This window comes from Pagrus major, chromosome 10, assembly GCF_040436345.1.
Source record: "Pagrus major chromosome 10, Pma_NU_1.0".
Classification (NCBI taxonomy): domain Eukaryota; kingdom Metazoa; phylum Chordata; class Actinopteri; order Spariformes; family Sparidae; genus Pagrus; species Pagrus major.
The window spans coordinates 6,749,460-6,771,543 of NC_133224.1; the positions used below are offsets into that span (position 1 = coordinate 6,749,460).

At 41.9% G+C, this 22,084-nt stretch overlaps 2 protein-coding genes across 2 annotated transcripts; both read left to right on the top strand.

Annotated features, from left to right (window-relative positions):
• Positions 1–6,009: 6,009 nt before the first annotated feature.
• Positions 6,010–14,121, top strand: LOC141003813 (uncharacterized). The gene is made up of 7 exons (XM_073475278.1): positions 6,010–6,218; positions 7,929–8,030; positions 9,047–9,136; positions 9,367–9,441; positions 11,183–11,253; positions 11,336–11,507; positions 11,651–14,121. The coding sequence occupies exons 2-7, from the start codon at positions 7,962–7,964 to the stop codon at positions 11,861–11,863; spliced, it is 690 nt and encodes a 229-aa protein (XP_073331379.1). The 5' UTR covers positions 6,010–6,218; positions 7,929–7,961; the 3' UTR covers positions 11,864–14,121.
• A 2,890-nt stretch (positions 14,122–17,011) lies between these two features.
• On the top strand, positions 17,012–22,028 carry LOC141004091 (uncharacterized). The gene is made up of 5 exons (XM_073475587.1): positions 17,012–17,267; positions 17,400–18,869; positions 19,717–20,656; positions 20,760–20,927; positions 21,506–22,028. The coding sequence occupies exons 1-5, from the start codon at positions 17,012–17,014 to the stop codon at positions 22,026–22,028; spliced, it is 3,357 nt and encodes a 1,118-aa protein (XP_073331688.1).
• Positions 22,029–22,084: the final 56 nt, after the last annotated feature.

Genomic DNA, 22,084 nt, shown 5'->3' on the forward strand with positions numbered 1-22,084 from the left:
GAACAAGAGGAAAGAGTGGAACCTGGAGAAACAGAAATGACGAGGAAAACAGCAAGTTTAACTGCGACGATAAGAAGGAAAACTTTAACAGTAAAGGTCGACAAGATTCAAAAAGACTCAAATTTTTATTTAATCAAGAAGCACTTGTGAACTAAAATCAACAAAATGAAATAAACCATGCGCTCGCAGCACACCTGTTGATAACCCGGCGATGGACGGCTCTCAGGACCTTCAGCCTCTCCTCGTACTCTTTCAAAATCTTCGGCAACCTGTGACGTAGCGAGCCGTCAGGGGCCAAGGCCTCATCTTCTCCTCCTCCTCTCCTCTTCTGCACCTTTCCTCCTTTCTTCTCTGCCTTGTCCAAAATCTTGAGCTGCTCCCATGATGCTTTGCACTGGGCCTCTAGCTGGGAGAAGTTGGACTGGACGAGGGAGTAGTCGCACTGAAAAGACGAGAGCGAGAAGGATGTTTTGACTTGTTTTGGCTACCCTGATGCCTAAAAAAATGAGTAAATATATCCAAATAATTATCCTTCAGACTCAGATGCAGTGCAGCATACACCCTTGAGAGACAAACACACACACACACACAGGGGGAGCCACGCACCTTGCCAGCTTTAGTAACAGCAGTGATGTCAGAGTAGAGGTCAGACGACTGCGGGTAGAGCTGCATCAGTAGCACACAGACGTGGTGCAGCAGGGGCTGGCGAGTGTGCGTGTCCCTCACCTGGGACAGCTTCCCCAGGTAACTCAGCTCAAAACCCCGGGCCTTGGCAAAAGAAAATGTACTGTGAGTCTCATCAATGCGCAAAAATGTATTGAAGAGGGATAATAAAAGCCAGGCTCTCACCTTGCATCCATTGAGAAAGTTACCGATCGCTAACACTGTTGCTAGAATACATCTGAAGGTCTGGCTGGCTGAGAGCTGCTCCATGGCCAACTTTAGATGGAAGAGAGGCTCTGCAATCTCCTGTTGAGAGGAGGGAAACAGTCAGAGGACAAGCCATCAAATCATGAATGTATTACTTAGATGTGGATACAGCGGTGCAGCTCACAGACCACCATTCTGAAAGAGGATTAAATTATTTTATCCCTGTTCAAGTTAGCCGGGTGCTAAACCAGAAGTTAGTCATCAGAAGGCTCTAGTTTAGATTTTTGGCTTCAAGTGCCACTGAGCTGCTTTCATGGAAATGAACGAGGCTCAAGGTTTCTTGATAGGTCTTTGGCATGCACCGGGCGAGCAATTCTCATTGGACTGAATGGGCGCCATCTTTGGCTTCACTATCTAGCTCTATTTGTGGTCGATGATGATAATGTATAATGCACGCAACAGGATGATTTCAGGATAGTGGTATGAAAATTATTTTATACCATAATGTTAGTAGCAAATATCAGTATAAGATGGTCAAAGCTTAAAAACGTGTTTTAGCTTAAACATAAATTAACTACCTAACTACCTGTCACTTACCCTTTCTAAGGAGTCGTAGTCCAGAGCGAAGGCCCACAGCTGAAGCCTGGAGTTCAGATGAGGGATTTCCCCCAAAGTGAGCAGGCAGAGCTCGGCTGGGGCCAGAGGGGAGTGGGGGTTCTGGGCCTTGGCTTCCTTGATCAAGCCAAGCTCCTCTTCTGTTGGGATCAGCGCTTGAAGCCGCTGTTTGAGAAAGGAAATGTGGAAAGAGATGAACTCACACTGCCGGACCAGTTAGGACTTTCTGCTGTGTTTGTCTTCATCTGCATTGTGCCCATGTTTCATTTTACCATAACAAAGATAGCCTCTCCAACAAAAGCAAACTTTAGAGGTGAGGCAAATGCTGAAGCTCAAATTCTGGAGGACACAACCTTTACTGTACCTGAACGTCCTCTCTGTCCAGCACACTGCTGTCCATGCTGTAGATAGCAGGAGGGAGGAGGCGGGGAGGGGGCAGGCTGCTCAGGGCGATGGTTATGATATTACTCCGCTTCATCGCCAACACTGACACTGATGGCTGCTTCTGTGTAGGGATATAGAGAAGAACTTGAAGATACTAGGTATTTCTGTAAGTACACTTTAGAGTCTACTGAAGAAGTAATAAAGACAAGATTTCTGCGGCATCTCTGAGGCATCCCATGAGGCGTCTTACCTGCTTCCCAGAAACCACATTAAAAATGGTGCTACCGCCTTTAGATTCAAACAGGTACTCCAATTTGTTTGTATCCAAATGGACTGGCTCGAGTCCGGCCCAAATAGTCTGTCTCCCAAAGCGGGTCATCCTCGGAAGGGGGGCTAAACTCTGCAGTTCCCTCCAGTGGAGCTTCAAGGTGCGACATTTGATGGTCGCACCTGTATGGGAGGCTGAGGGCAAAGGTGGGACAGGTGGAGGAGGTGGAGGAAGAGGAGGGGGTGCCGGAGGGCCTTTGAGGCCTGGTGATGATTCATTGGTTGAACCGGTTCCCTCGTCCTCTGTGCTGTCTTCCTCGTCCCAGAGGTCTGAGAAATCCAAGGTGTTGAGGCAAAGACGAGCAGCCGGGTCTAGCAGTGAACTCCAGGATTGGTCAAAATCCCAGGTCAGGGGGTTATCCTTGGTTTGGTCCGACTCCTTCATTGGTCTTTCAGAGCTGTCCGTGACTCAAAAACAAGTTCTGTTGATGTTCAGTGGCATTACTTTGACAAACCAGGTTGTAAGTTCTTGAGAAAAACTGACTCCAAGAAGCACAGTCCTCATATTAGATAAAACAAGACCTTCATGGATCCAATCAGATTCGTTGCATATTTGCCTTCGTCCTTATGTTCCACACAGCAGCTGAACTTGTTCCCTTCTTCGCCTCTTGCTTCTGTGCAGTCAGACAAACTCTCACTCACTGTGTATATGCATCTGAATGTCTGTGGATGCTCAGCCTCACTTGCCGACCACAGGACAAGCACATAAATCGCGCAACCAAATCACAATCTTTCGAACCACCTCTGGGTGTTCTCGCGGCACCGTAACCTGCAATTGCCTTGGGTGTAGTGTTTGTCCTTCAAATCTAAAAATGACGAGTCGAGACTGACGCTTTGATCCCAAAGTCCATTGTTCTCCTGCGCCAGAAACCTGTGACCTCAGTCGAAGAGAAGGAATTCGTGTGAGTTCTGACGGCTTGTGTTTCGTCCTGCATCCAATTCTGATGAGAAAATCCAAGGAATGCCTTTCTGCTGTGCTTCCAGAGTATCTAAATGACGTGCGTCTGCAGCTCTGCCTTGACTTTCATCTCTCTCCCTCGGTTTCGCTCTCTGTAACTGACAGAGAGAGTTTTAGAGGAGAGAGAGGTACATTGGTCCGTTGGTGCATTAGTTTTGGTTTATTTGAGTTGCACCCTTTCCCTTAATTTTCTTATCAAGCCTGCATCTCCTGTTTGTATTGGTACTTGTGTATACACAAACCTCTCTATCTGCCACTGAAGATCTGTTACTTCCCTCCTCTTCTGCCTCCCCTTCTCCCCTGTGAGAGCATAAAAGAGCATGAATGACCTGCCTGCCTTTTTATTACATGCACGCAACAGACTTTTAGTGTGTATGCTGGCGACACACATGGAAGACACATGCAAATCCTCATCCCGCATTGTTTCTTTGTAAGGAATATGAAGAAACATTTGCCTGATGGACGAAAAATTATTTGCATCTTAGACGTCTTTAAAAAAAGGAAGAAATATTCTTTAATAAAACATCAGGCTGCAGTTCAGTGAGTGTTAAAGTGTCTGTTGAATCCAAGTCCAAAACAGCCAGTATACAGTTATGCTCACAGAGGTCATTTCCATGGTCGACATGCCGCCATAATGAGGATCCCTCCCTCGACCATTAGGTCTCCCCCTAATTACACTTTATCTCGTTCAGTGAGGCTCATGGGACGTTTAGGCCAAAGTGAGCTCGATTTGGAAAGCTTAAACTCTTTTGAACATTTATTTATCAACAGGGTTTTCAAGCCTGCTGCAAAAGAGGATTTAGACAGTAAATGCTCTTTTGCAGAGGGCACACCTGGGAGTGGTCACGCAACTTCGACTTCAAATTCGTACAACTGTAACAAGTGTTATTCGGAGTTTTTTTATTTACTCACTAATGATAATCCATTAGTGTTCAACTACATGAAGGGGAAGGTTGGGCTGAATCTAACTGAACTGATGTGCAAGCTGTCCAGTATTTTGATTTTGAAACAGATTCCCCATGGGAGCAGATGTTTCCGGGTTATTCTCTTTGATAATCCTTGTGTGTGTCTGTGTGGTAATGGTGATGTACATAACCACTGAATAACCACCGAATGAACTTCAACTCTGTCTGGGCCTTGACTGTACAAGATAAAGATCAGGGCAAAGATTACATGTAAGCACTTCCAGTTAGCTTTGAGAATATTAACGGTTTAACAGACTTGAATTTTTTACGACACAGTAGTTCTGCCTGTGAGTCAACAAGAAGTAAAATTTAAAATATGTGCTTTGAGCAACATCTTGAGTTGAGTTTAACCACTCAATACACACCTTTTTCTCTTCGCAACTTAACGTCTCATTTTCCTGAAGGACAATTACATACCGGTGTACCACACAGCTCGGTACCACACATTCACTGCAACAATGCAGTGGCAGACGTGACCGGTGATGATATGTACGTAGGCTCCCTCTTTTGAACCTGGTGATTGGTGGGTTCATAAAACCACTTTCAGATGAGGATCCAGTGGTGAGAACCAAGCCAGAGGTAGACGAATACTAAAAATAAGCTTTTCTGAAGGTGGGTTGTGCAAGTTTGGGTTACAACCTGTAACTGGAATTTAATTTTAATTGTGAATACCTGCATGCACCACTAAAGTACCCTACCAACTAAGGTCCTGAAGTCTGGCCCTTCTTTATGACTCAATCTTGAGGCCCTGTTTTGACTTCACTTGACTTGATATGGATGTAAATATGCTGTGAAAAAGACATTTTGGAGAATAAAGCACTTTGTTTATTGATTAAACCACAGATTAGTTAAAACTTAACGTTTAATGTTGCTACTTTATGTTTGTTTAGGTTCAGTTTTCCATTTTTCTGTCATCACAGCTCTGTTTAGCTCTTGGTTTAGGCAAAAGAAGCACTTGGTTATGGTCGGAAAGCATCATGGTTTGGCTTAAATTAGCCTACCTGTTTTGGTCGCCACAAATATGGCTGGGAATGTAACCAGGTCTCCTTAAAAAAACACCCGGTTTTGTCGCCACAAAAACAGGTGGAGATGATCCGCCTTCCCATAAAAATAGCCAGCTATGGCTAAAAAAGGAGCAGAAAAAGAAGTACAAGTACTTCAAATTTGTACATAAGTACAGTACTTAACTAAATGTACTTAGTTACAATCCATCACTGCAGGTATGTCATCCCTCCTGTTAAAAATAACTGAAAATCCCTGACTGCAGAGGCCAAAGAATACAAGATGTGTGAATATAGGCCTACTTCTTTGCCAGTGATAATATGTAACTAAGTACTTTAATTTACTCAAGTACTTTGCTTGAATACAGTTTTGAGGTACTTTTTGAGTATTCCAGCAATTTACAATTACGCTCCGGAGTGCGTTTGTTTGGTCATACATGTGCCCAAAAATTGTGCCACTATACATTATCATTGGTTGCACCATCCATCCATCCATCCATCCATCCGTTATCTGAAACCACTTATCCTTTTCAGGGTCACTGGGGGTTGGAGCCTATCCCAGCTGACATTGGGCTACGGTGGGGTACAAGTTGGATAAGTCCCCAGTTCTTCACAGTCGCCAGTTCATCACATTGGTTGCGCCATTGGCTTGAAACCTAGCTGTTGATTTTTTTAAACCAATTGATGTTATCACAGTTTCTTGTTCACTTTTACCAAAGTAATATTCCATCACGATATATTTACTTTAAATCAAATGCGACTTTTGAGAACTTTATACAACTTTCTTCAATGCTGCCTTTTCTTTTGAAAGTCCCGACCGGAAGTCCCGCCTTTCCGCGTCCCCGCGTTGTTTTGGGAACGCTCGCTCGGTGTCCCGGCGAGCGCGCGCCTCCCTGCCTGTAGCTGCCCGTCATCGCTCGTGCTGACATCACGCGGAGGATTTGCTACAATGTCAAACCCTCAGCAGCAGCGCGAGCTCATGGCTTCCCCGCGCCACGATGAGAAGCACCGCCGCGTCCTGCTGCTCATCCCCTGAACGCACCACCCCGCACACTCTTCATGGCTTCATCCCACGTCCGCGGACAGGATGCGTTTGAGGTAAAGCGGGTCACTCTGTTCCATTTTCTTATGGCTTAAAATCCAGACTTCTCTTCGCTTTCTGTGCGTGTGTGTGCGTGTGTGTGTGTGTGTGTGGCGTTAGTTTGACGTGTCTGACGTCATGAGGAGACACGGTTTCTGGACGGTGACGGCATGTTCTCCCCTCGCATCTTTATCTGAAAACTTAGCATTGACTGTCGGAGGCTATTACGTAATGGGAGTGCGGACAGTGCTGAGCAGATGTTACAGTGAGATGCTGTGATGACAAATCTCTGACAGCACGACCCCGCGACTTGATCGAGACAGCATCATCTGGACCAAGTGTTCTTTGAACCAAGACGAGTTTATTCACACAGACAAGTGGGATTATGCACCATTATCACTGGCACAGCTGCAGGGGAACTGGAGGAATATTACCCGAAATTATCAATGAAAAAAGTTTAATAACTTTAATTGCTGAGCATGAAAGGCTGATTTTTTTTGTTCATTTAAAAAAAAAGAAGAAAGAAACTATATTCTGACCATTTTATTTTTCAAAACATTACTTTTTTATTTAAATCTAGACTTTCTGAGGAAAAATATTTTTTAAATCAGTGATGTATTTACTGAGTAATTCAGTGTTATTGGTCAAACATAACAATAAGAAATGACTGTATAGTTTGGCAAGGGAAGTTGTTTGCTATATATATATATATATATATATATATATAGCAAACAGTTTTCGAGCAAGTCGAAATATTTGACTTTTACTATATACATATATATACATATGTATATATATATATATATATATATATATATATATATATATATATATATATATATGTATACATACATATGTGTGTATATAGTAAACACTACTATAGCAGTGTCCGCACTATATAGATAGATATATGTATATATGTATATGTCTATATATACCTATACACATATCTGTACATAATAAAAGTCTAATATTTCAAACTATTTCCCCTTTATAAAGGGTTTATAATTTGTAAGCAATGACTGTATTTGTTTGTGAATATGCGTGATTATAGGCCTACTTCTTTGCCAGTGATAATATGTAACTAAGTACTTTAATTTACTCAAGTACTTTGCTTAAGTACAGTTTTGAGGTACTTGTATGTTACTTGAGTATTCCAGGAATTTACAATTCTAAAAAGACAGGGCTGTCAAGTGCCACTAAATATTCTCATTGGTTCAGCTGTTGATTTTTTAAACAATTGAGGATATGGCAAGTTCTTGTTTGCATGCAATTTATCTAACATATCTAAATCTAATATCACAATATTTTCACTTGATATTGTTATGGCGACAATCTGACTATTGGTACTTTCACATACTATTAACACAATGAGACTTTTTGATAAATAATCATCAGTAATGTGCATATAATGACTAGTAGAACAGTTTGGTAAGTTAAGAAAATGACATCACTTTATTATAATGCAGCTTTTCTGACCATGAAATAACAACGTTAATACTATATCACCATATAACAACATCCAAAATCTAAGATGAATAGTCTCATATCATGATAACGATATCATATCAATATGTTCCCCAGCCCTAAGAGACACAATTGTTACTAAACGGTTCATGTTATTCGTAAAAACAATAAACAAGCCTCCTTAACATCAATCCTTCTATGTCAAGTTAACAGTTAACGTTGCTGAGCTACTTCCCCTGCATGTGTCTGCGCCCCGGCAGGTCTATGTGAGCGTGTGAGCCAGGTCAGAGGTCATGCTGCGGAGGGAATCTGACTCCCACGGCCTCTTTTCCTCCGGAGAGACGTCTGACAATGACTGCGAGGTGAGGTCGTTTATTTATAACTGTGCTACCTGCGTACCGCGGGGGAATGTGCATATGATAGAAAAAGCAGGCTTGGAATCACATTTTGTGATACAAAGTTGGATATCACACAGCTGCACGTAGATATTATTTTTAACGATAGAGCATCAATATTTTCTAGATTTGTCAAGAAACAGGAAAAAAAGGAGGAAATCTCCATATTTGAGAGGCTGAAAACGGCGTCCTCTGCCATTTTTCTGAATGAGAAATTACTTCAGTGATAAAATGATGTATTTCTGGCGATTGACTAATCGATCAGTTGACTAATCGTTGCAGCTCTAGATACAGTACATCCACCTGGAACATCCGGTGGTCGGGACACAAACCACCTTTTTTTTTTAATTATAGCTCTGATGTTATTTACTTCTATGACTGAGTCACACGGATTTGTCAGCCCTCGTAACTTAACCATCCTCCACTTTCAAGCGGTTTGAAAGGCGAGTGGGTGGGTAAAGGTTAAAATCTCACCACTGAGCCACTGACGGGGATGGAGGAACACTTTTGCTTGTGATGTGCAGAGCTGCAACGACTAGCCGATCGACTGTTTTTGATTATCGATGAATCGCTTCAGTCGTTCTTGTCAAACATTTGCTGGTTCCTGCTTCTCAATGTAAGGATTTATTGCTTTTTTCTATCATATGTGATAGTAAATGAAGATTCTTTGGGTTTCTGACTGTTCCTTGGACAAATAAAGCAATGTGAAGACGTCAATTTTGGTGTGGGGAATGAACAATTACTCATGAAAAATAACTGGCAGATTAATCGATCGTGAACATAATTGTCAGCCAAAGGAATATCTCCATCTTCATTCTCCACGATGCTGTTGCACATTATATAAGTTGGCGTCCATCCCTCCTTTCCTTTCAACTGACTTCGTTAATATGCTGCTGGCTGAAGATAAAAGGGACGAGAAGCTTCACACAAGTCAACAGATCACAGTTGTTTATCCTCTCTCTGTCTTTGTCTCGCTGTCTCAGATGGGGGCGAGTTGTGGAGAGGTGGATGTAGTGTGTCTGTGCGAGGCCGGTCCCTGTACACTTTATTCAGAAGCACACACGCCTACGCCGGTGAGTGCTCAGGCTTCCCACTTAAGTGTCTGTGGCCATCCATCGCTCAGAGTGTTTCTTCATCTGTAATCGTGCTCTAAATACATGCCTTTAACTTCCTGCTGACCTCGCTGTGTCCCTGCCGCTGTCTGCGTGTTCTTCACTGTATGTTCTGAAGGAGCTGTCCGTGGTGTCTATTAGTTATATTTAACGAACAATTAACGCTGTCTCTTCTTTCCCCGTCTGCTCAGGACACACTCCTGTGTGAACACTGTGGTAAAAACAGAGTAATGATAACCAGGTACTCCGAGGGATACGGCACAGAGGTAATGCACGACATATGTGCGCGGGCAATTCAGAGTCTGAAGGTTTTTGTATCAGTATTGGCTTTTATTTTGGCAGGCAGCTGTGGTTCTGTAAGCCCATAACAAGGCTCCAGCATGTGAGGCATACATGAGTAATACCTGGGTTCATTAAATGCAGGCTCAAGCTGATGATATGTTTTGACACTGATATAATTTTCAGCAGCTCAAAATTTGAGCATAATGACTCTAAAAAACTAAAATACTGGATGTTTCTGTAACTGTGTGAAAATGAAGCAACAGCCAGGAGATGATTAGCTTTGCTTAGAGTAAGCTAAGCCAAGAAAGAGCTTGTAATCTGCTGTAAAACCACAATGCAACTGGTGTTGCAGATTTTTGGTAACATTTTATAATTACCGTCATTAATAAATGTTATATTTATAGTTAATTAAACTTAAGTTAATAGTTATTTTACTGTTAACAAGCAATGAAATGATTTATAAACCATCTATTAAGCAACTGTGTATTGTAAAGTTTCAAGTGATGTTTACAATAGGTTGTGAATGTTTAAAAAAGTACTGTGCAGTTCATCTATAAACATTATAAAGTTGCAACTGATGTTTATAAACCTTCACAACTGCTTAATAAATGGTTATAAAGCATTTCGTTGTATGTTACCAGTGAAATAACTATTAACTTAAGTTTAATTAACAATAAACTTACAATTTATTAATGATTGATGGCCAAAGTGTTACTATTTTTTTTTTAAACCCTCTGAATGAGCCAGGCTACTTGTTTCCCCTTCCAGTGTTTGTGCTAACTGAAGCTAAGCTAACTGTCTCCCGGGTGCAGCTAAAAAAAATTAAAGAATTAGCATAATTGCCAAAATGTTAAATATTCCTTTGATCGTCTAAATTGTAATGGTAAAATTTATGCTTAACATTTGGCCTACATATCATTACATATACTGCATAAATATGTATATATATATCTATATATAGATATAGATATATCTATAAAGTGACAATATATATTTATAATCACCTGTATGTATTGTTTGTTTTGTCCATTTATTCATTTAAGCCAAACTTCTCAAATGTTAAATATAATCGAGACACAAACAGTCGTTAAACCTTAAAAATACCATATATTGGAAAAAAGTATCATTTAACGTGATTAAAGAAGAAGTCAATAAGACTCAATAAGGCTGAATGTACAACCCTATTGTCACTAGTACACAATTACTGAATGAGTGAATGATCGAGAGTAACTTTCCTCCCTGTATCTACACAGTGCTCATCAGTTAGCGATACTGTGTGGATAATAGTAATTATAATTGAATGTGAGATACTAAGGACAACCAGGCAATGGAAAGCGACCATCACATTAGTTGTCTTTGAGCTCATTAGTCATGTGTAGAGGTGTCAGCTGAGTAATGCTCAGTAACAATGGTGGTCACAAAAAGTGACGCATGAAAACACTCACACAGAAAAATGCCATCATCAAGTGTTGTGTTTGGTTTTTACAAATAATGGCGGTCGATGATGATTCACTGGGGGTTTCATCCAGCAACTACAAAATAAAAGCCCCCGTTCAATAAATGTGGACGGTGTGTGTATGAAAGGCTTTTGCATTCTTCATAAAAAGAAAATATTGGTCGTACTTTTTTACAACAGAATCAAGCATATTATGTATTTGTCTTTTGTCATTTTGTTTTTATGCTTTTGATTACGTATCGTATATTTAATGTTTCCTTTCTCTGCAGGAGGAGTGCGTACTGTCCGACCCTCAGGGGGAGAGCGATGCAGATGCTGATATAGAGGACACAGACTGCAGGTTCGATGTGCACAAACACACAGCATTACACATGCATATTCGCTGCAATTCTTGACCTCGTGCCTTTAATTAATCGGCTCAGACTCCAGGAGCCAGGTTCTCTCCAGCGAATCAGCTCGAGGAGGCGCAAGCGCCCGCGGGTAGCTCGGCAGGACACCACCGAGAGTGAAGACGACGGTGGGCGGAGCCACAGGTCACATCGCTGGAACCTCAGGCTCAGTCCTGACAGAGCACACAGCAGGACCATACTGGAGGTAAAAACACAGCGATGTAAAGGCTAATTAAATCCTGTACAACTGCTCACACGGGCACAACTTTAATACAACAGAGAGGCTTGAGAGGAGAGATGGAATGGACTTGTCAAACTCATCTCATCTCTTTCCTATTTGTCCTCCAGGAGAGCATATCACAGGTCAGGCCACTGGTCATCTGCCGGCCAAACGTCGAGGGGCAAAAGAGTCCAGTGGAAGTGCCCCGAGGCTCCAGATGTCTCATGTCTCTGTGGCCGTCCTCCTTCCCCCTCCCCCTCATCCTCCTCCTCCTGCTGCCTCTCTCCCTCTCCCTCGTCATCGTCATCATGTCTTTCTTTCTCCCGTGGGCCAGAGCTTGACCCGGCATTTCCTTTTCCGAGAGGATAGTTTCATTCCAGAATTCCCAAAAATGTCCCAAAACTCCCACATTGTAGTGGATAGCACAAAGCGGCGACAAAAACATGGTGCTTTACGCAACATAGTCGACTAGCTTAAAGGGACAGTTCACCCGAGAATCAGAAATGCACATTTTTCCTCTTACCTGTAGAGCTATTCATGTATCTAGATTGTTTTGATGCGAGTTGCTGAGTTTTGGAGATGTCTGCCTCCTCTACTACAGGTTAGAGGGAAAAATATGTATCATTTGTTTTTTGGTGAACTGTCCCTTTAAAGATTTTCAAATAGACCCTCCATATTTAAGAGTTATGTTATGTTTTTTCCTCTCAGAATATACTGAAACACATTGTGGAAAGATTACAAACAGCTTGACTTTTTAGGGGCCGGTATCCTTTAAGGCTCGATGGAAAACCAGAGAGGCAGCGGTTCGTATTTCACCGCTCTCTGACCGTTTACATCCAGAATTCTGTTCAAGCTGAAAACAACATCAACTCGGAGCTTTGCTTTTGCCTCATAAAATCTCACCTTCCGTCTCACTTTCTCACCCCCTCGTTGGTATAAATAGACCTCTCGTCTCGCTCCTTATTCTAACGAGCCACAGGAGTGATACGTGGGGGGGGGGGGAAAGGTTTCAGGGCTGCGCAGGTACACTCAAAAAGGAAAAATAACAGGCTCAATAGGAAAAATGCGGAAAATAAAAAGATGAAGCTGCTGAACTATGCAATTCTCCTGTTCCTACCACGGCTTCTTAACTGCTGTTTCCTATTTCCTTGGCACTGTCGTCACCTTCTTGGCCCTCGCCCTTTTCTCTCAAAGGAAAACACTTTTATGAATGCAGGGACTTCTAAAATAGAGCATGATCTAATTTTAAAAGCAATAGCAGGAGAGATCAGATACAGCGCCCATCGTGTATAATCCACAGCACATCTGTTGGTTTAATAAGGGTTACATGTATTATTTTACTTGTTGCAGATTGATTTAGAAACAGGTGGATCCTTCTTTTTTTTTTCCCGGCTTCACTTGTGTATGTTTTTAGTAAAATAAGCCGACCTCGAGATAGAACGAGCTTTAGTGAAACTTAATTATCTTAAAGCAATTTAAACACAGTTTAGACATTGCTGTCATGTTTAATAATATTTATGTTGTTTTCTATTTATAAATTATTATTTAAGAAAAGAAGTAAGCTAGACAATCAGTCATGCTACTTGTTCCAATTGGAAATAATTGGAAAAAGCCATTGTGCTGTGGCTTTTCTGTACTATATGTTTGATGTTATGCTGTTTTTGTATGTTTTTAAAGGTTTTTTTCACACCACACTGAAGTTGCTTGCATCCTTGTAGAGAAATGTTGATTTCAAATCTTAGGTTGTTCTGTATGATATGGCGCCATATTGCTACTGCGGCAGAAAAACAAAAAAAGCGGATCGACATCACTTTAAAACGTGAAAGTTTATTGTTATATTGTTTATATAACAACTGTTATAGCAAGATTTTCACATTATTACATCAGACAAACATAATGAGAAACTCTACTTGTTATAACAATATATTTATCAATAACAATGTATTTTTCTTTGCTAATATAACGTCAAAATATGTTTTTATAACATTACAATATCTTTAAACATTTAACATTATAACAAGATGAATAGTACATTGTTATAACAAGAGTTGTTATTACGATACACTATTTATCTTGTTATAACATGAAACATTTCATGTTATAAAGTGCCAACTCATATTGGTATAACAATAAACTCTTGTTTTCATCTTTTATAATATTTATCTTTGATAATATAATAGCAAAATATGCTTTATAACAATGCCAGCTGTTATAACGTGAAATGCATTACGTCATCATGTTATAACATTAAACATTCAATTAAAGAATATCAATAGTATATGGTAAAAAAAGTTTCTTGTTATGACATAATACGCTTGTATTTTGTAATAATGTGAAAATATCTTGCTATAATGGGAAAACACATTTTTACAACAATTTAACTTTTCACGTTATAACGTGACACTGATCCATTTTCTTTTTCTGTTGTGGCACCGATATGCTTCCGTAGTATGAGTTATTTGATTAATGTTTAATAGCCTTTTTTCTCTTCCAGCCTGTTGTGTTGCCTGTCTTAAATCTTACATTGTATTTCCATGTGTATGTTCACCTCTGTGTTTCATGGGGCCATAGAAGTTCAATAAAACTAGATTGTATTTTGACAAAAAAGCTTCCTTTTTTGAAGACAACAGCAGTGAAAGAAATGGCATTTCTCAACATGTCGAACTACTCCCTGAAGTTTTTCTATATGGGTTACATTTCAGAACATCAGTGTTCGTAGGACTTTAAAAAAAACAAGAGTGAAGGCTTTGCTTCTTCTTCTTCTCCTGTTATGAAGAAGAAGAAATGCAGTAAGGCCTCGTATCCCAGCAGTGTTTGCTGCTCTTGAGGAATGGGCCTGGGGGGTGGAGGGGTGTGTGTGGGGGGGGTCCCATAACGAGGTTAGCGCTCTTCACTCTCTCCTCCTCTCACTGCGTGCGTCGTCATGGTAACAATCAGCACTGCAGAGGAAACAGACTTTTCATAAGTAGATTGTGAGCTGCTGCCCAGAGCGAAACACTCACTGTACTCTGTGAACTCAGCAACATCTGCACATCTGTACACAAACATCTGTCTACTTTGTTAATGTTTTCGCAAAGTGGGACCTCAAGAAAAGTTGTTTTCTGTAATTTACTTTTATTTTATTCTTAAATATCCAGTGGAGCTGTGCGGTGGCTGTATAAATCACAACTTTTCCCCTTGTAAAAGGCTTTTGTGAACAGGCAACAACACACACAGGAATCATTTAGTTCAGAACGTCTCGAAATGTAAAAATATTTGACTCAAGGTCTCAATTTATTTAAATGCATTCATCTTCGCTTTCTGCGTGGGGTTGAATAGCAATCTGACTCACTTGCCTTGTCTGCCTGTTTAAGCCTCCCTGTATGTATGTATGTATGTGCAGTGAGCATGTGTGTGTGTTTGTGTGATGCCTCACACGTGAATGGCTGTGAAAAGAGCACAGTCATTGTGTCCTCAGGTAGGAGTGTGTTTTGTTGCCCACCAGTTTCATTTCCAACTCACCCACTCACAGTGCTTCAACTTCAAAGCATTTCAATAGAAACTCGTCCTGTATTATTGATATTGATCAAAGCGCTGTTATTAAACAGCATTTTGAAGGCAAGATCAAGATTTACCTCGAAGTTAATGGGACTAACTTGAATCTGTATTTGATCCTTGAACAAGCAACTGCCCACCTAAAGCATATCCTGGTTATAAAACTCTAATAATAATAATAATAATAATAATAATAATAATAATAATAATAATGGGTCATCAACTACATTCAGCAACAGAAAAAATCGCAATATGCATGGATGAGAATGGCGATACAAGTTTTAACTTATAAGTCAATTTACAGACATAACAGAAATTGTAATTGACACTGGGGCAGATACGATACTCCATACCAATGACTGTATCAAATATGGCCGGAGCTTCCAAGTCTGAAAATTTGAGCCAATGTCAAAGTGCCATACTTAGTAGGAAAGGTCACTCATTTATTACCTCAGTAAACAGTTTCCTAATGAGTTTATGGTCTCAATCGCTAACTTCAAGTCCTCCTCAATACAGCATGATGTTCATTTAGTAAATTATGGTCCAGAACAGAACAGAACAATTTTTGGTTTCAGATGATTATCGACAAATAAAACCATAATCATGAGTATTATATTAAATTTCTGCCAATAAGTACTCCTAAATCCTACACACTGGACCTTTAAAGAAGGCAGCAAATTAGTAAGGACTTAAGAAACAAACTTGTGGATTAACAACCCATGCAACCCAATCCACCTGCCAACAACATTTGAACAATGTGGTAACACAAGGAGACTGCATATTTGTGAAGGTCCATTGTCAGCTACTTGCGACCAGTGAAACTGCTCTTTAAAGTCAAGGTTAGAACGCAAACCAGTCGTTTGCTTATCTGTCGGCACCAAAGGGGACAGGTGTAAATGGTGTTGTTTTGTTGCCCCCTTGGCCTCCTCCTTCCCCTCAAGCCTCTCAATCCTTGACCCAGATTCCGCTGTTTTGGACGTGGAAGAGCAATGTGACCCTCTTGGCATTTAATACTGATCCCACAGTCATATGGTCCAGAATAAAGATGCCAAGGCCCCTCGAGATGTCTTGGTTCACAGAGTTGGATGGGCAGAGGTCCAGCTGCCTCCAGGTCTAGAATATTCCCTTATTTATTCCTTGCTTGCAATCTTTACAGTAAAAACATAAGAAGTGTAGAGGTGATCACTGCAGGGAAACACTGCAAAGTGGAGTTATTTTTTTAAAAAAAAGGATAAATTGCATGGCCTGTGTATGATATATGACAAAAAAGAAAACTCAAAACAGGAAAGGATAGGACACAAAACAATCTAACTGTGGAAAAGTAAAAAAAAACATCATATATTTAGCTCATCAACCCATGACGAACCTTTGTTGTGTCTTCGACAGCCAAAGCAGTCTGGAATTTCTATTACCCCGTGACATAGTACACTGAAAATAGCAGCTTGTTTGGTTATGGGTCGTCATACCACTGTGAATGTTTGAGACATTCACATACAGTTGGAGGAGAGAGACACAGGAGGAGCAACAGACAACACAGCTGGTGTCTGCAGACAGTGAAAGAGGTAAAGGTCCTTGTAACAGCCACAGCAACATCCAAAACAGTCGATTCCTAGTGGATCTACATCATTTTCTCTGAGCATTTTTCTTCATAAACAGTGCAAAAAGTAAGTGATCTCACTGTTTTGAGGGATTAAAGGGATTAGTGCAGATTAGAGTGATACTGGACAGTAATGGCAGTATCTAATCCGTACTCCAAGGAGTGGGAGGAATGGAAGAGCGGGATGGAGGAGAACAGGAGCAGGAGATGGAGGGAGAGGGTGAGCCGTTGGAGTAAAGTGGAGGTGAGCGATGAGGAGGAGGAAGAGGAGGATGATGGGCAGGGAGAGGAGGCAGAGAGCAAGGACTGTAGGGAAGAAGAGGTGAGCGAAGATGAGGAAGAGGGAAAAAATGGAGCTATGGGGGAAGAGACGGAGGAAGAAGGAGAAAATGAGGTAGGGAGGGCGATTAAGGAGGTTGAAAAGGGAGATGAGAAGGAAGACAGAGAGGTGATAGAAGCAGATGAAAATGTGGATGTGGAAGAAGTGGAAGAAAATGCGATAGAGAGGGAGTTTGAGGAAGTGGATGAGGAGAAAGAGGTGAAGGAAGCAGAGGAACTGGAGGACGAAAGGGAAAAGATTAAGGAGAGCAAAAATAAGGACGAGGAGGAAGACAGTGACATGAAAGAAGCTCAAGAAATGGAGGAAGAGGAAGAAGAAAGAGAGACTGAGGCAGAGAGGGAGGTTGAGGAGAACAAGGAGGTGGATGCTGAGGAGGAGAAGGAAGAAATGGAAACAGAAAACGTAGAGGAAGAGGAGAAGGGAGTAGAGGTACTGAAGGAAGAAGGGGAAAAGATTCAGGAGAACAAAAATAAGGATGAAGAGGAAGACAGTGACATAAAGGAAGCTAAAGCAATTGAGGAAGAGGGAGAAGGAGAGAATGAGGTAAAGGAAAACAAGGAGGTGGATGCTGAGAAGGAGAAGCGAGAAATGGAAGGAGAAGACGTGGAGGAAGAGGAGAAGGGAGTAGAGAATGAGATGGAGTGGGAGGTTCAAGAGAATGAGGAGGCTGAGGAAAAGGAAGTGATGGAAGCAGACGAAGTGGAGGATGAGCAGGAAGAAGAACAGGAGTTCAACGTGAGGGTGGATGAGGAGAAGGACAGACAGGACAGTGAAAAAGAGCAGGTCAAGGGGGAAGATGATGAGGATGAGGAGCATCAGGAACAGGATGAAATTGGAAATTACCTGGCAGAGCAGTTCAGAGAACAGTTGAGAACTGAGGATGAGAGCATTCGGCAAAATCAAGAAAGTACAAGCCAAGAAGATGAAACGGTCAATGAGGAAGAGAACTTGCAAGATTCAGTTAAATCCGATAATGAAGATTCTGACTTCACGGGATCTGAGGATGAATTTTACAACTTTCAAAGAACGCAGGATGAAGAGAGAGCTGGTGAAGAACAATACAATGATCTTGAGGAACTGGAGGATCCTGTTGGAGAGTCGTGGAGGAGTGAAAATAGCCTCTCAGGAGAGTTGACTTGCATTGAGGAAAGAAAAGAACAGGAGGATGAATGTGAGAAGTCAACACACGAGGAAGAAACAGTCACAGAATCTTGCATAACTCAAGACAAAGAGTTTCAAGATGATCATGAAAAGCTTGAAGAGTACGAGTCTACAGATGACGAGGCAGCAGCATTCTCAGCGGACGACGACGAAGACAATAATGACGAGGATGTGGTAAAGATTTACTACAAAAAAGCCTACCTCACAGATTTATTCAGCACCTTGACGGAGTTCAGGAGCTCATCCCTTCTCACTGATCTTACTTTGAGCACAGACGATGGGAAGAGTTTCCACGTACACTCCCTTGTCCTGGCAGCTGTCAGCTCCCTTATCCGAGTAAGTCTGAGCAGAAGCAATGTAGAAAACGAAAGAGAAGATAGAGGAGTCCACAGGTGGACCTTGTCTCTGGGTCCAGAGGTGGATCGTGTTGGATTAGAGGCAGTTGTGGAGTTTGCCTACATTGGTCTCATATCATGTCTGAACAAGGATACTGTGAACCAGATTACGGCTGCGGCTCAAACACTGGGTGCCCCCAGGGTGCTGGATCTCTGCAAAGAGGAAGAGGAAAAGTCCACAAAAACTGGAGAGCAGAAGAAAGAGGAAAGACCGTCAGCTGCAGATCAAATGATGATCAGTCTCCAGTCCATCAAACAGCTGTGGATGGACAGAGTGGGCTGTGATGTCATTCTGGAAGCTCTTGGAGGATCGTTTAATGGTGAGTAGAACATCACTGAGATGTACAGTTACATAAAAGTCAACTCAGTCGCTAGAATAAATGTCAGCAATGTACGTTAGCAAAATGTTGAAACTTTACACTTCTTTATGTTGCAACAAAGGTTCAATTTTCAATTTGATCATGTGACAAGACTGTGCTTATGCTCTGGTTAGGTTTGGGCAAAAAACAAACAAACAACCCACTTGGTAAGGGTTAGGAAAAGATCATGTTTTAGCTTAAAACACCTGCCTTTGTTTTTGTTGCCACAAACACGGCAGGAGATGTCTTGACTTGCCATTGCAAATATCCAGTTTTTGATGCCAAACATGGCTGGAGATCTCCATGTCAAAATCTCCTTAAAAATACCCTGTGTTGTTGCCACAATCACATCTGGAAATGCCCCACTTTCCCATCAAAAATTCCCACAAAAATGGCAGCAGATTTCTTGACTTCCTGTCAACATTATCTGTTTCTTGCTGCCACAAACACGGAAAGAGATGCTAGGACTTTCCGTCAAAAATGCTCAGTTTTGTCGCACAAAAACGGCAGGAGATATCCTGACTTGTCATTGAAAATATGTAGTTTTTAAGATCTCCTTAAAAATACCCTCTTTTGTTGCCAGAAACACGTCTGGAGATGCCCCAACTTCCCGTCAAAACACGGCAAAACATAGATTCCAAAACATAAACATAATTCATCTCCACTTTAACCTAGGTTCAAGAGTTGCAATAATGATCTAATTAACAATACCTAATGGAAAGATGTTCCATGATATATGTAAAAGAAAACAAAGGATTGTTGCGATTATCATGTGTTTAAACTGTACTTACTACCATCCTCCCTTCAGTGCACAGAGTCATTCTGGCTGTGTGCAGTGACTTCTTCCGCGGCATGTTCACCTTGGGGATGAAGGAGTCCCTTCAGCCCTGTGTGACCCTTCCCTTCCTACTGGCGTCAGAGCTGCAGGTTCTGATTGACTGCTCCTACAGTGGGGCCCTCCCCCTCAGCTGGAGTTGTGCCTTCGAGATCACCACCACCACTCTCCAGCTCCAGTACCAACCTGCCCTCTCCATGTGCCTTACTTTCCTGCAACAAGAAATAAATCCTCACTCCTGCCTCGATGTTGCATCTTTCGCTGAGGCCTATGAGATGGAGCATCTTCTTGAGGTTGCGGAAGATTTTGTCTTGCTGCAGTTCCAAAAGGTGGCGTGCACGTCAAAGTTCAAAGACCTGCCGGCCAAGCAGCTCCTGAGGTACCTGAACAGTCACTCGCTCTGTGTTCCATCTGAGCTTGTTGTATTCAAAGCAGTAGTGGCATGGATTCAAGCAAAGCCAAAGAGAAGGCTGAGGCTTGCTAAAGAACTAATGAAAACCATCCACTTTCCTCTGATGACGTTCAAGGAATTCAAAGAGGTCCAGTCTCTGAACATGTGGTCTGATCACAGCCTGGCAGAGCTCTATGAAGCAGTGTTTGAGGATTTCTGCTCGAACGAGACTGCACCGCAGAGTCAGTGCCGCATCTATCTGCCGAAAGAGAGTCTGGTCTTGATTGGAGGTGACCAGACCCTTGAGGACTTGGGCAGCCGCAGCATCAGCAGAGAACTCTGGTTTGGGAATTCCTTACAGAACCACACAGGGATTAGAAAGGCCATGGAGTGGAGAAGATTGGGAGAGATGCCAGATCCAGCGAGGTTCAGTCATGAGGTGGCTGTACTCGAAGGGCAACTTTACGTGTTCGGAGGCAAGAAGTATTATGGCACCGACGACACCCTGAATTCTGTCTGCAGGTGAGAGAGGCTAATCATGGATCTCAACTAAAGACAACCATTTACAGCTTTAAAGGCATGTTTCAATGTCTCTACCCTCATCTCATTTTACCATTCTTTGTAGGTATGACCCCCTTCAAAACAGCTGGGAGAGACTAGCTGAAATGCAGGAGAAGAGATGCTCTTTCTCCGTGGTTGTGCTGGATGGAAAGATATATGCAATCGGCGGTCATTGTGACCTGGACTATATAGAGGGTGTGGAACGATACTGCCCCATTGCAAACTCTTGGAGGTACGTTGGAAGGGATATTGATTTTTAAAAGTGTTTGCTACCAGACATTATAATTTGCTTGCTAAACACTTTACATTAACATAAAATCAGATGCAGTGGAAAAATCCAACATTGTTTACAAGATCAGACCCTCAGTGTATACAGAAAGCTGACTGTCCAGAATCGTGGCCTGAAACAAACATGACTATAAATATGCTTTAAAGAAAATTAACTAGAGTTGTTGAGAGGCTGAAGATTAAGTGTAGATTTGTAGGGATTAGAGGAGGACAGATAGGAGATAAAAGGGTTTTGGCAGGGGAAGATACAGGCCAACCACTAAGTCTTAGCTAGAAACCGGAGAGGGCTAGCTGGTGATTGAATACTCCAAGGTGATGAAAGGACAGAATAAGTGTGAACAGTAAGATAATTCTGACTGTGGCAAAGAGTGGTTTGAGACTACCCTATCAACGCATATTATCATTAGCCACTACAACCTGAAACTTTTTTCTATTTTCCATAAATCCTCAATTATGTCACACTGTGTCTCAGACTAAACTAATTTTACATTTTCAGATATTAAATGTATTTTTCTCTTCCAGCTTTGCCTGCCCCTTGGATCTGCCTTTGAGTGCCCATGTAGCAAAAGTTTTACATGGACAGATCTTTGTTTCCGGAGGGCTGAGCAGCAACTACCAATGTCTTTCATCCATGTTCCTGTACCACCCAGAGACAGGAAGCACTTACCTGGCAAACATGGCTGAACCTCGAGCTCATCACTGCATGGAGACCCTGGGTGAATGTCTTTACGTAGCAGGTGGAATCACCACAGGTAATCTCATAAATATTGTTGACCAGCTAGCTTGTGAGGTGTACAATCCAGTGTCCGACTCCTGGACTGCCTTCGCATGTCTGCCAGTGCCACATGTAGGAGCAGGAAGTGCCGTATTAGAGGGAAAGTTTTATGTGCTTGGTGGATACACCCAGGAGGACTACAGGGACACAAAGTTGGTCCATCGTTACGATCCCACCACGCAGAGATGGGAGAACATGGGCAAGATGCCGGGACCGAACAATGACATCCGTGCGTGTCTGCTGCGTTTGCCACAACACTTCCGATTGTAAGACATATCTGGTGACATACACCAACTCGACTGTTGTTATGGTAACACTTTCACAGG

What these genes read in the sequence shown, in the direction of transcription:
- LOC141003813 (XM_073475278.1), top strand. Translation starts at nt 7,962, where the DNA reads ATGCTGCGGAGGGAATCTGACTCCCACGGCCTCTTTTCCTCCGGAGAG. An exon ending in AAGCACACACGCCTACGCCG is followed by an intron (nt 9,137 to 9,366) that starts GTGAGTGCTCAG and finishes CCGTCTGCTCAG; the next exon opens with GACACACTCCTGTGTGAACA. An exon ending in ATAGAGGACACAGACTGCAG is followed by an intron (nt 11,254 to 11,335) that starts GTTCGATGTGCA and finishes TAATCGGCTCAG; the next exon opens with ACTCCAGGAGCCAGGTTCTC.
- LOC141004091 (XM_073475587.1), top strand. Translation starts at nt 17,012, where the DNA reads ATGGGGGAAGAGACGGAGGAAGAAGGAGAAAATGAGGTAGGGAGGGCG. An exon ending in ACCCTGAATTCTGTCTGCAG is followed by an intron (nt 20,657 to 20,759) that starts GTGAGAGAGGCT and finishes CATTCTTTGTAG; the next exon opens with GTATGACCCCCTTCAAAACA. An exon ending in CCCATTGCAAACTCTTGGAG is followed by an intron (nt 20,928 to 21,505) that starts GTACGTTGGAAG and finishes TTTCTCTTCCAG; the next exon opens with CTTTGCCTGCCCCTTGGATC.